At 46.3% G+C, this 13,641-nt stretch overlaps 1 protein-coding gene across 14 annotated transcripts in view; it reads left to right on the top strand.

Moving 5' to 3' along the window:
- Nucleotides 1-13,641, top strand: part of ENOX1 (ecto-NOX disulfide-thiol exchanger 1) — a 572,287-nt gene that overhangs the window by 396,016 nt on the left and 162,630 nt on the right. For all 14 annotated transcript variants that reach the window (XM_053899210.1, XM_019447475.2, XM_019447469.2 and 11 more), the window contains 2 exons: nt 2,062-2,295; nt 12,623-12,835. In XM_053899210.1, the coding sequence (XP_053755185.1) occupies nt 2,062-2,295; nt 12,623-12,835 (447 nt within the window). The remainder of the gene's footprint in view (nt 1-2,061; nt 2,296-12,622; nt 12,836-13,641) is intronic.

Here is a 13,641-nt window from a genome sequence, read left to right as displayed (position 1 = left end):
AGCGCCTTGAGACGTCGCCAAAGATGAACAGGCCCAAATTTAGGCACGTGGAAGGTATTTCTCTATTGATTCCTTGATGCTAGGCTTTGCCCCACTTGGACCCTGGTCCTGCTGCTTAGCCGGGCGCCTGATTGCTCCTTGGTCTGCCCCTTTGCGGCAAGGAGAGCCCACAGCTAAGGCCTCGCCTCCAGCTTCCCTGCCTGGGGGCACAGGGGTCTCCCAGCTTTACCTCCATCGCCCTAGGAAGGTTGCACATCAGTCCCGGGAGGATCTGGAAGGCTGCTTATTTGGAGGGGTGGGGGGGTGTGGGGGCAGAAGGCTGCCCCTCCCGTGTGCAAGCTCCTGCAAGCCCGTGCCCAGCTGGAAGGCCTAATTTTAGGACCGTGTTCACATTTGAAGGCCAAGCTAATTTTAGGCTCAGCCTCATCAGGATCTCTTTTTAAGGCCTTAATGATGATGTTTCGGTGAAAGAGAGGGTACATTTTGGAACAGAAATATCTGAAAAGCGATGCTGTGGACACGGGCAGGAGAAAGTCCCTTGGCCAGTGGGGACTGCTAGCCAGTCTCAGGTGCCACCCGCTCAGCTGTTATGTATATATCACCGTGGCCTGCCGACTTGTTACGTCGCTATGGCCCAGCACCAAGATACACTCTGCTTTAGCATGAATTCTGCTCATCTATGACGGGATGTTTACGTGTGTCGTAGGTATTGTTACATCTTCCCATTTTTAGAGAACACCATTTGAACCTAGGAGGGAGAAGGGCACAACAGGAATCAGATGTGAGATCTGTTTTGTGTTTGCAACTTCTCAAAGGTGTGAAGTGCCCTACAGGGGAGAAGTCAGCCTCTACAGGGATTTTCAGCTGAGCTCCAACCCAGATGCCAAGATAATCCATTGAAATCTACCATAGAGATCTTGAACATCAGTGCAGGGCAGCCTGGCATTTCACAGTGGTGTCTCATTTGCAAAGCCCCTACACAGCAAAAGTGCTCATTTTGCTGTCTCCTCTGGCAGCCCCAACAGCTGTGATCCTGCTGGGACCTGAATTTATGTTTTTAAAATCTGAGTGCCCCAAACTGAAGAGCAGCCTCAAAGCCAAGTCTTCCTTCATTTGAAGTTAGGCTAGCTGTCTGGTTTCAGTTCTGTTTGCGTTGATGTCTCAGATCGAGTGTCTGCACATCATCTGCTTGTAAGTTGGGTAGCTCACCGCAAATCCCCCAAAGATTCCCAGGCCCCTGTTTTTGGTCTAGCTCTGCGTTCTTGCGCAGGCTCCTGTGGCCTTCAAAGATCGCGTGGACAATTTGTGCAGTGCTGCGTGCCAGATGAGGTAGTGCAGGGCTGTAAGGAAGGCAGCAGCACGGCCTCTTGATTGAAGGTAAAATATTCTCCCGCGTGCCCCAGAGGATAAGTGGAAATAAAACAGCATTGCAAAATTGCCTTGGTGATTGTGGCTTTTGCAGCTGCTGAGAGAGAATTGAGCAGCATTTTCTAGGGGAATGAAGCGGTAACATGTGAATGAGGTGCTGCGGAATTTACTTTGTGGATCTTTTTAAATATCACAGATATTCTTTATTTACCCCTGCTCCACCTTTTTCTAAAAAGAATTTAAGAGCACTTACGCAATGGAGTTACCGTAAATCAAAAATAGAAAAAAAACAAAGCCATAAAATCGGGGAGCCGGGAGGGAGAACGCTACGTGCCAAATTTGTTTCGGAGCTTCCTGGAAGCCAGAGGGAAGAAGGAGTTACCGTTAAGTGCCCTGGTTCTTGAGGTCATCCTCTTAGTAACAGTGGCTTGCAAGATGGGTAGGTGACCCTCTGAGACGCCTCCCAGGAGGGGGTTTATCCCCAAATCCCTAATTAGCTGAACTTGGCCGTGCTTCCTGATGGCTGGGGAGAAGGGTAACTGCTTCCCACCTGCTACGGGCAGAGCGCCCTTGCTATGGGCAGAGAAAGAGGCGAAAGCACCCGTATCGCGCCCTCGCTGAGGGCCTGGGCGACGCTTTGCCCTCATCGTGCTGGTGACCTTGTGACGGGACCGGCCTTTCCGTTGCTTTCAGGTTACCGGATGCGATTAGGGTCTAGCACGGACAAGAAGGACTCCGGCCGCCTCCACGTGGACTTCGCCCAGGCCAGGGACGACTTCTACGAATGGGAATGCAAGCAGAGGATGCGCGCGCGCGAGGAGCGGCACCGGCGCAAGCTGGAGGAGGACCGGCTGCGGCCGCCCTCGCCGCCCGCGATCATGCACTACTCGGAGCACGAGGCCGCCCTGCTGGCCGACAAGCTGAAAGGTAGGAGGCCGCCGTCCCGGGCCTGCCCGGGCAGTAGCCCCTGCCCGCTGACTGACGGATGAGCCCTGTGAGCCCCAAGCACCCCCGGCGTCTCCGCCCCTACACCTGCTGATTTCCTGCAGGCGAGGTCACCCCCGAAGCTTCCCCCTGCCACCTGAGACAGAGCCCTGCCTCTTCCCGCCTGTGTCCTCCGTGCAGGTGCATGTTGTCACTGAGCACGACTCACGGAAAGAGGGGAGAGGAGTCGCACGCAGAAGGCCCAGAGCTGGCTCCTGTCTTCCCACCTGTGACGAATGAGCTAGGCTAGTGTCCCCTCCCGTGGTCGGGATCCCTGCCTTCAGAGATGGAGTTGAAGGGTCACTGCTAACACCTATGGAATAATTGGGGGCAGGGGACACTAGTGTATGTCACTTCTTTAACGTTTGCTGTGCTCCTCTCACGTGTTTGATGCTGTGGGGGAATAAAGACATATGGGGGCTTTAGTACCTGCCCCAGGGAACTACAGATGATTGGGGAGGGGCCGGAATTTTAAGTCAGGACCACGTGTATGTGTGAATTCCCTTCCATCACCCATCAGAGTTGTATCATCTGAGCCGCATCTGCATTTTACAGGCAAGTGACGAGTGACAGTCAGACCTTCCTCAGGCCGTTGGGCGTGTCAGGTTTTAAGGAGAGAAGGCAGGTTGCAGTCACTGGCCGCATGTAGGTGTCTCAAGTAAGCGATTAACTCAAGTCCAAAGCCAATGGCATGATTGCCGACCGATGTATGAGCAATGCGCTTTGGGAACACAGGGGCGAGTGTCAAGGAAGGTATATCAAGAAAATCATCACAGAGGAGAACTGTGCGGGAGAAACAAGGGTCCCCCCTGCCCCCCCAGGAGAAAAAGGGCCTAAATACATCCTGGTCAGAGGCTGGAGCCCCAGGAGAAAAGACACAAGGAAACAGAGAGGAATTTGGCCCAGGAGGAGAAAGGCACGTCACCTGTTCCAGGGTACACGAGAGCTGCATGGCAGCTTCTAGAGCGAGGTGAAGTGGGAAGAACAGTTGGGGGCCAGCGGGCAGAGCCCTGAAGGCTGCCGCTGGATTTGGGTTTTGTTCCTGAAGCAGCAGAGAGGCCATTAAAGATTTCTCATGAGAAGAGAGATGTGATTGATCGCTTGGAGTGTTTTAGAGCATAGCTAGTATATTGCTGGGAATGTGCAAAGTGGATTGGATGTTTTCATTAAATGAAATGTATGAAAGCTGCCCCAAACCTATTTTAGGACGATTGGAGGTTGACATTCTATATCTTTAAAAGAGAATTCTTTTATTTCTTCTAAACTTTATTTATTTATTTATTTGGAGAGAAAGACAGTGAGTGGGGGAGGAACAAAGAGAGAGAGAGAGAGAGAGAGAGAGAATCCCAAGCAGGCTCTGCACTGTCAGCACAGAGCCCAACGTGGGGCTCGAACTCACGAACTGTGAGATCATGACCTGAGCCCAAATCAAGAGCCAGACGCTTAACCGACTGAGTCACCCAGGCACCCCGAGAATTGTTTTGAAACGGGCTTCTGCTTCTAGCCGTTTTCCCCCGGTCCGGCCTTGAGAACCCCTAATCAGCTGCAATTGTGACTGAAATGCCCCACTGTGACTACCAGGCCAGTCTTGCTTGTTGTGCTGCTCTGAAAGGGCCTGTCTTACAGACGTAAACACGTAGGTCATTGTCCCTTCAACAAAAAGCATACACAGTGCAAATACAGGCATCATCTCCCCTTTCCATTCAGGCTACAAATCACAGGGAGTGGCCAGGAGGAGAAAGAACAACATCCTCAGCCGGGAATGTGGATTTTGGAACAAACTGGCTTTTTTTCTTTAATATCCTGTACATTGTGTATTATCGGCTTACGCGCTACACCTAGACGTGACAAAAACTAGCACCTTGGTTCTGTGACCTCTTGGAGGAGTTTCACAGAAGTCTGGCATCCCCCTGTTCTTTTTAAGAAACCAGCACGGAAACGTCTGTGCACGTAAGAGGAACGTGGCATTGCCTTCCCTGCTGGAGGATCACAGATTGGGATGTCAATTTGGTGAAGTAATTTGCAAGCTTTGCCATTTCAAAAATATATATTTATATAGATGAGTATAATTTGCAGAATTTCGAAGCTGCACCTTTGCCAAGTACTGTGTGATCCCTTGAGAGAACAGATTGGAAAATTTAATAGATGGCAGTTACAGTAGAATGAACTAGCTGGGGATACATCTCAGGCAACAGTCAGGTAATATCAAGCTTGACAATTTCAACCCAAGCACAGAGTTTGGAATATAAACAGCATTTAATTGCCTAGGAAATTGGCTGCCTCAGAGAGGAAATCCACTCCATGCTCCTTATAACGCTGCAAAGCCAGACAGGAGGAGCCAAGGAAACTGCTGCCCTGAAGATGATTTCATTGATGTAGGGATAAAAAAAAAAAAAAAAAAAAAAAAAAAAATGCAGTCAAAACCCAAGGTAAAGAAGCCTGGATAAAAAAGAAAATGGAACTGCAATCTGAAAATACCTAATTGGATTTGATTTTTTTTTTTTTCCCCTCCACTGGGAAATCATACTCTCTTAGGTTTATTCCATTTTCCCCCATTTTACATTGTACTTGTTTATTCTTGCAGTTTCCTTTTGGAAAATCAGCTTTATCTAGCAACATCTGTACAAGCCAACCCTATGTATGACCCACAAGGCCCTCCACTGCATCCTGCCTAGTGTTAAAACAATGCACCCAGTAAATGCTTAATTCCTTTTTCTCTTCCTCAGCTATTTGGATCTCTTGAGTATGTTGCATTTCTGGGCAGTGGTGCCACCGGGCGTGATCGGAAATGTGCAGGCAGCCATCATCCCACTTGTGGGGCTCTTTACCACATATCTGGGACCTTGCTAAGCACCGCAGGGAAGACAACAGCATGCAAGCCTCTACTTCACAGCGTTTAGGCTTCTGGAATGATAGAGGCAATTACAAAGCACCGTATACTTCCCACTACCGTGTGTGAGAAGTGCCCCGTGCCTTCCCAGGAGTGACTCGGGACCCAACTGGACAGTGACGGGGTGAGGGGGCAGATCTTCTGAAACCAGCTAACCCCAGATTCTGTGGCCACGGGGCCTTCTTGAAGGCGGAGGAAACTTCGAGTTGTAATTGTGTAGTGTCTAAGGCAGCGTCTGTCACGTTAATACAAATTCTAAAAAAGAAAATTAGCGGGCACCCTGCTGATTAAATAGACATTGTTCTGAGACAATTCAACTTAATGAAGACTGACTGGGAAGTAACTGCTCACAGACCCAAAGTTTATAGCATGGCTTTGAGAAAGTGAGCAGGAGCTCAATAACACCATAATTACACTTTATTGGAAACAGTAGCACCAGGCAGATGAGATAATGAATTTCAGTGTGTCTAACACACACCATCCACCCCTGGAGGAACCCTGTGTTTGGACTGGGGAAGGAAGAGATTGATTAGACGGTGAGAAAGATGATATCCTCATTCACTGGAGATTTCTCCTGGCAAGAGCATTTAAAAGTTTTTGTGTACTTTTCCCCCCTTTGGAAAGCTTCGCGTAATCTTTCATTATGCGATGAAATGAAGAGTTTCTCTGTGCCATCAGGTGAAGTTTTGACAAAGCTTTGAAGCAGTGCCCTTGGGATCCCCTGATGTGTCATCATGAATTCAGTTCTCCTGGGATCCACATTCATAATTTCCGGAGGGCTAGGCTCTGATTTGCATACAGAATGGCCCAGTGTCAGCCTGCCAGAGGCAGAAGGGGAGGGAGGGCTGCCGGCATTTTGCTGCGGCGGTTGTCAATATTTATGGTTCCAAGAAAGTAAAAATCAATAATGCTCTAAGCCAAGTGGAAGTTCCATTAGCTAAAAGCCAGGCTTCCGTCTTAGGGCAAGGGAAATAAGCACAGGAGCCTGTTGGAGAATCACTTCCGTGGGTGTCACTGACCTTCACAGAGGCAAGACAGGCCGTTTCACCTAGAAACGTTTTGCATGACCCCAAAGCAGGAATAATCAGTGCATTTTCATATTGCCACCCCCTCCCTTAATTTTTTTTCATTTTTACAGGTACTGAGTAATTGGGGGAGATTGTGTGTGTGTGTGTGTGTGTGTGTGTGTGTGTGTATGTGTTGAAGGGAGAGGAGTGCATTAACCATTTGTCTCGCCTCTCCTGCAATCTGTGATTTGGGGGATAGATAAGGTAACAACACCCCTTTTAATGGTTAATTGAGTAGCCAGAAGAATGGAGACTTGCTTAGAGATGTCCAGGCTTGAGGGACGTTTTAGGACTATTGTAGTAGGAGTGCTTGGGCCATCCTGGAATCCTCATTCTGCTTGGATCACTATGTGACTCCACACTGTGAGCTATTTCCAGCTATCATAAACGCCAGAAATCAGTGACAGCATTCACTGTGTGTGTGTGTGTGTGTGTGTACGTGTGTCTGTATCCCCATTTTTGGAGGAAAAAATTGTGTTGTAGAACATCTTCCTTTTATCTCATTCTTGGGATATGTTATTCAAACACTGATCTCCTCTCCTGTTATTCCTTTATAGACCCAGCCATAAATAAGGGTACTACAGCCCGCCTAAGTTTTCATATTCAGTGCTCATGGCCTGGCTCTCATCCTACCTATTGTTCTGAAAATCAAGGCCAGATCTCCCTCTGCACACAAAGGGGGAAAAAAAACCTGCTTACCAATTTGAGGCCTTTTTCCCCTTGATTATCGGTTTGTCACTTTGATTGAAGTTCACCACGTTCCCACCTGCTGAGTCCTGGGCTCTGTGTCCTTGTCCTAGAGTGACACATGCAACTATTGCATGGACCTGGCCTTTGAGGAGCTACAGTTCAAAGGTGGCTAAAGCATGCTCTGGCAGTGGAACCATAACTTACAAATATAAAATTGACACGTGCCTATGATTTTGTTTAACTCATTCATTAATGAGAGAATCAGTAAGGTGTTAAAACTGGTTCAAAAGAAAATGTGCTTTATAATGATTGGTATTTTCTACTGGACGATAGTTCGTCTGTGTTGTTATGGAGAATTATTCACATTGTTATCAGCTCCCCACAATCTATGTTCTGTCCCTAAAGGGTTGTAAGATAGCCTAGTCAAAGGCAATTAAAGATTCACTCCCCTATAGAATCAGATAATTCCGGGGCTGGGGGGCGATGGAGAGGGTCTTCTGGGCCATGCCCAGGATTCTGCTACAAAGATCTGCAGTAGTCTCTATGCCCATTTCCAAGTCTTTGACATTTTTTTCACATTTTCTTTTCTGGGACAGGGATGACGGATGTTTAAGCACCTGTTCTTTAAATGGGGGCAGGGAGGTTAGGGACAGGGATTCACAGAGCTCAGAAGAATCACGTCAAACCCTTTCAGTAACCTCCACTATCTCAGGTGCCACTTTCCATTTCAAGGTCTCGTGATCTTTTAACATAGATGAGCTCCCAGCCAGTTTCCCTGGTTTTCACTGACTGATTTCTTCCAGTGCTTCCAAAACTTTAATGTGCATTTGAATCACTTGGAGTAGGAGATTCTGAATCAGGAAGCCTGAGTCAGGGTGAGTCTGCATTTTCAAGGAGCTCCCAAATGAGGCTCAAGCTTAGTCTTTGAATGGCGAAGATTTATCCCATATGCAGTTTTTGAAGCGCCTCCTATGTCACAGGTGCTCAATAAACATGGAAGAGAGGGACAGAGAAGGAGGTTGATGAGGTCTGAAGGAGCCAGAAACAAAATGAGATGGGTATGGGATTCAGGTAGTGACAGTAAAGGGATAATAGTCATTACAATATTATTTATTCCTCACAAAACTAAAAGCAATCATTATCTTCCCAGAATTAAAAATGCTTTCAAAAAGATTTTTGAGTCATTTGATAAGCTGCTTAGCGCCTTTCTGCAGAAGGCTCTGCTTCTCTGTGATTATCTGACATCATTCTTAACTTTCATTGCCAGTGGCGATGACCTCAGAGGCCTGAAGGGTAAAAGGACCAGCTAGCCTAAGTGCCAGAGAACATTTATCTCTGGGAGACAATGTGAAAACACTCTTTAACATGAAATTAAAATGTTTATTACTGGGGCGCCTGGGTGGCTCAGTCAGTTAAGCGTGTGGCTTAGGCTCAGGTCATGATCTCACAGTTTCAGATTTCGAGCCCGGCATCTGACTCTGCAATGACAGTGCTCCCTCTCACTCGCTCGCTCTCTCTCTCTCTCTCTCAAAATAAATAAGCTTTAAAAAATGTTGATTACTAACTGATGTTTCCGAACTTCTGACCATCGAATTTGTGGCTCTCTAGCGAGAATCACTGCAAGTCTATTAGAAATAGTGTAACCCAATATAGATAAATTGCCAAGTGAAAAACTCAGAGTGACCAGAAGATTGCAGTATGTTTTAGAAGTTTCATTCTCACGTTAGCCCTTCAAAACTGGAGACAGATCCATAAGCCAACCATTGACTATATAGAGTGACTGATGTTTTAGTAGAAGGATATGGAGGGAATTGTGAAAACGTAGCAAATGGACGCTCAATTCATGTTAGGGTTACAGAAAAGCTGCTTTGATGAAAGACACTGAGGCTGAATCTTGAGGGAAACGTAACAGTTACCCAGGTGTCCAGAAACGTGAAGGCTCCTGGAATGAACACACAGAGCACGGAAAGGCAGGGAGGCGTGGCCATGGTGCTTACCAAAGAGGAGAATGGTAAGGGAACGGGGGTTGAAGGGGAAAATGCAAATCAAGAAAAGCCATGAAGCAGACATGTGCGGTAACCCAGGTGTGACGTGGTAAGGACCCTGGTTAGAAAACACTGCACAATTTTTAATGAGCAAATGGTCCATATTCGCCCGTTAATACGGCAATTTTCCCAGCTCTTGCTGTGGAAAAAGGCACGTCTGCCCATTCTAGTTTCTAAACTGCACCCGTGTTCAGAGTTATGCCTGAGCATGTTCACAGGAAGTATTTGGAATTTTTGTAAATGCATCTTTGATGTGATTTTTATGAGCAGTGTTAATTTCTTTTCACATGAATAGCTTTAATAATGCTGCCATCTAAATCCTGTTTAAATTAGTTTATATTGTTTTCTGTTTTCTCAGTGATCTTTCCACTGAATCCAAAATTGAACTTACAGTTGGATATTGAAAATGACCGCTCCCAATACACTTCTGTAGCCATTCAGAGTGAGTTGCTGAGTTAGTCTTAATTAATATAAAGTCACTTCTTACGTAGCAACAGATACTGACCGAACTTACCGATTGTGCCTTAACTAATGTTTTCACATTTAATTTGCATGTCAGTACATCAATTATATATTGGCCTGGAAGTTTCAGAAAGTTCAGAAATGAGGATGAAATTGGGAGTTCTCGAAACTACATACATCTTTTAAGCTAAGCTAATGGAATTTTGCGTGCTATTGACTTGTGCTACATATTTTTTAACACTTGTTAAAATGTGAGCAAGTCTCTTCCCTGCTTACTTTTTTTTTTAATTTTTTTTAATGTTTATTTATTTTTGAGACAGAGAGAGACAGAGCATGAATGGGGGAGGGGCAGAGAGAGAGGGAGACACAGAATCGGAAGCAGGCTCCAGGCTCTGAGCCATCAGCCCAGAGCCTGATGCGGGGCTCGAACTCACGGACCGCGAGATCGTGACCTGAGCTGAAGTCGGACGCTCAACCGACTGAGCCACCCAGGTGCCCCCCCCCCCCCGCTTACTTTTTAAATTGTATATTTTCAATTGCCCAGTCCTAAAACTGCTGTTTCTCTTTTTGAAAACTATCAATTAACTCTGATCTGCTGGTGAACTTATGCCCTCCATCCTGGACAGGAAGAAAAATAAAGTTTGGTTTTCAGGTCATTTGAGCAAACACACATTTTTAAATTTTAAGTGTGTTCTCCCTGACAGTAAATTAGTGTATTTACGAACTGAGTTACCACAAGCAAGAGAAAGAACAACCAGTAACAGGAGGGAAAGACGGATGGAACGGGGATGTTCTATCTCCTTGTAAGGTTGACAACAAAATCTTAGAGGGTTTTTTTTTTTCCCCCTCTGTGTTATATACAGATAAAAGTCCCAGGAAAGGCGAGAAATGGTACATAAAGTCAGTGTTTTCTTTTTTGTTGTTATTTTTTAAGAGGGGAGGAAAAAAAGACTTCTTATAAGTGTTAGGTTTATTCATGCTGTCTTTTGGGAGGTCCATTCTCCTAACATCTATTGGCGGGGAGAGAGGTAGCGAGTATGCGCGGGAGGCAAAATTTATTCTGACTGTAACGGTCACAGTGGGCCTCTCACAAACATAATGCTAAATTATGGGCCTCTCCATGGGCTGAACGTAATGTTAAGTTGTATGATGGATTTTATCTTACACAAGCCGCTCCGGTCCATGAAATGAGATAAGAAACCACTGCAGCTGGAGTTCACCGAGGGTTGAGCTCAGCCTGAAATTCCGGAGTTAACAAAATTGGATGAGCCAGCTGTGAGACTGCACGCGTGTGTTCTGTGCCTGTGCGTGGAGATTTTCGAGGAAGGGCGTCTTTCCCTCGCAGGGTGCCCAGTGGGCCAGTTCTCTCCTCTGGCCCAAGTGTGAGGGCAGAGGGGGGCAGGTTTGCCCTGAAAAAAGGCTTTGATCCCCAACCCCAGACTGCCTCTGCCTCTGCCTCAGGGGGAGAGGGCCTGGGTGGGTGCTGATGGGTAGCGTGTGTCTGATCGCTACTTCCACCCTGGAAAAAGCAGAGCACGCTCCACGCACCCTGGGTCAGGCTGACCCTGCCTTCGTTCCGGGTGCGTACCTCTGGGCAAGCAACAGCCACAGCAAGGAAGTTGTGCCCCCGTCTGGGAGAGGGACTCTGGCAGAAAAGGTACTAATGGTGTTTCTACGGCGCACTATGAAATTCACAAAGCACCCCCACGAACGAAGGCTTTGTATGCTGTATAACATGCCAACAGCAAGTGGTTGATTAAAGAACATCTGGTGAATGAGATAAAATAGAACTCCTTTACCAAACATGAATCACGCTCCGTTCAGTCATCTGGGGGGTATATATGTATATGTGTTTGTATGCATATATAAACAATATATAACATAGGAAATAAATGCACACACAAACACACACACACAACGCATAAGGAGGTTTTTGATCTTCCTCCAGGAGAGGGAACATAATAGGCACTCAGTATTTACCAAATAAATTCATAAGAATCTACATCGTCCGGTGTAATTTTGCTCCCAATTTTTAGAATTCAGAGTCTACCTTGTTTTCTGGAAAAATGTAGGATATTTTCCTTAAGTCACATGTTCCAAGGGTAGAAAAATTCAAGTGGAAGACTTCTCCCCTCCAGTTTGCCTGGGAAGTACGCAGTGAGCCTTCAGCAGTAGGATCGATTAATGTTGTGATAATTGACATACAGCTTCCAGTTCTAATTAACTTAATTACCTTCAGACTTGCTTTTTTTTTTTTTCTACTTCTAAGCCATACAACACAGGTCTGTTCCAGTAACCATTCCCAAACAGGCAAGTTTACTTGTTTTCTTTCAGATAAACTTTATCATTTATTTACAGGTGGAACCTCATTGCCCACTCCGTGCACCCCACCCCCTCCACAGCACACACATACCTCGAACCAAGTTCAAGTGGACTCTAGTAGGCTTCCAGATGGCTTCCACAGACAACACTGACCACTCAGGGAACAAGCCCTCTTTTGTTGAAAACAAGGAAATGTTTTGTTTTTCAGCTGAATCGAGGCTGTTCTATTAAATGTAAAGCGAAATTAGTTTTGAACTGGAGCAGAAAAAGAACTGACTAATTCCTACAACCCCTTTGGGAACAATATCTTCTGTTACATCCGGTTTTAAAATAGTCTAATCTGTCATCCATATTTTGCCACTAACTCAGCTGAATCTAAGTCATACAACTAGTTTCACTGTATAATAGATCTGATAAGAGAATCTTGAAAAATGCAGTAGGGACCCAATAGGTTAATGACAGTTTTCTGAGCCACTCTTGAGAAAGAGAAATCAGGATTTGGTGCGCCATGTTACCAAGAATGCCCAGAACAGATCTAAAACTAAGCTCACCGGGTTGGTAGATGAGAGAGTGAGCTGCCATGTATTTCTTGGATGGCTCTATGACACCATAGAGTCAGATGTGAAAGGGAAGGCTAAGAAACGCTAGCACGGTTAGCCTTAGGGAAGCTAATTTGTCAAGTTCCAAAGATGTATCCATTAAGATGGCCCATGTTCTGTCTTTTGAGAAGAACCAGAGGAAAGTACGTGTCCTTGCCTTGGCATGATTTGTACTTGGTGGTTTTCCATTTCCAGATGATAGCAAGTTTTCAGAGGCTATCACAGTGCTACTCTCCTGGATTGAGCGAGGGGAAGTTAACCGGCGTTCTGCCAACCAGTTCTATTCCATGGTGCAGTCAGCCAATAGCCACGTCCGCCGGCTGATGAACGAAAAAGCCACCCATGAGCAGGAGATGGAAGAAGCCAAGGAGAATTTTAAAAATGCCTTAACTGGAATCCTCACTCAATGTAAGTAAAATTTGGGGGGCCATCTGTTTTGCTGTGGTTTTGCCTTTTCTTTTGTATTCATTTAGTTTTTGTTTTCATGTGGGGGTAAGTAGATCAATAATTTCCCATTTTACTCCATATCAAATGGCACACCTCATAACCGATTTCATGTTCTGTGGCAACTTGGAGGAACACGGACCCCGCCCTGAGAGCTTACTTCTCAAGGTGAGCAACATTTCTGTAGCTTTTCCTCAGAACACCAAACCTGGCCACCGGGGCAGGGCACCAGATGCTTCTGTGCCTGCTGGACCCACCGCAGCTCACAGCACACCTGCAGGGTGGCCACCCTTTACCTGGGGGCCGTCCCCACAGACCTGTGTGTCCTCCCAGTGCTGGGACAGTAGGAAGCAGACCCCGAACACATTGTCCTTGAGCTCTTTTTAGGAGGAAGGTATCAGCAGAAAAACTCCTCCCCAGGATCCTTTATTTGAGGTGAGCTCTGGCTGTCGACATGGGCAACTCAGGAGTAGAGGAGGGTTTTCTGCAGTATTATTTTTTTTGTCCTTTCTTCATCTGGAAAGCAGATTGCCTTAACCGCTTAATGCTGGCGATTTTTCATGTCCAGACCCTAAACTGATGAAGGGGTCTAAACGGGCTTGCTCATAGAACAATAGTCGGGGTAATTACCCAGGGCTCTATTCAAAAAAAAAAAGGGCGTATATTTTTTTTATGGGCACTCTGTCTGTGTCTGTAGTTAACGTCACAGTGGCATAACGCATTACAGTTGCGGATGTTCCCCGGGTCGGTAAAAGCCACCGAATGACACT

The sequence above is a fragment of the Panthera pardus genome, unplaced genomic scaffold, assembly GCF_024362965.1.
Source record: "Panthera pardus isolate Hobbes unplaced genomic scaffold, ASM2436296v1 HiC_scaffold_1, whole genome shotgun sequence".
NCBI lineage: Eukaryota > Metazoa > Chordata > Mammalia > Carnivora > Felidae > Panthera > Panthera pardus.
This window is presented reverse-complemented; position numbering and strand designations above follow the sequence as displayed.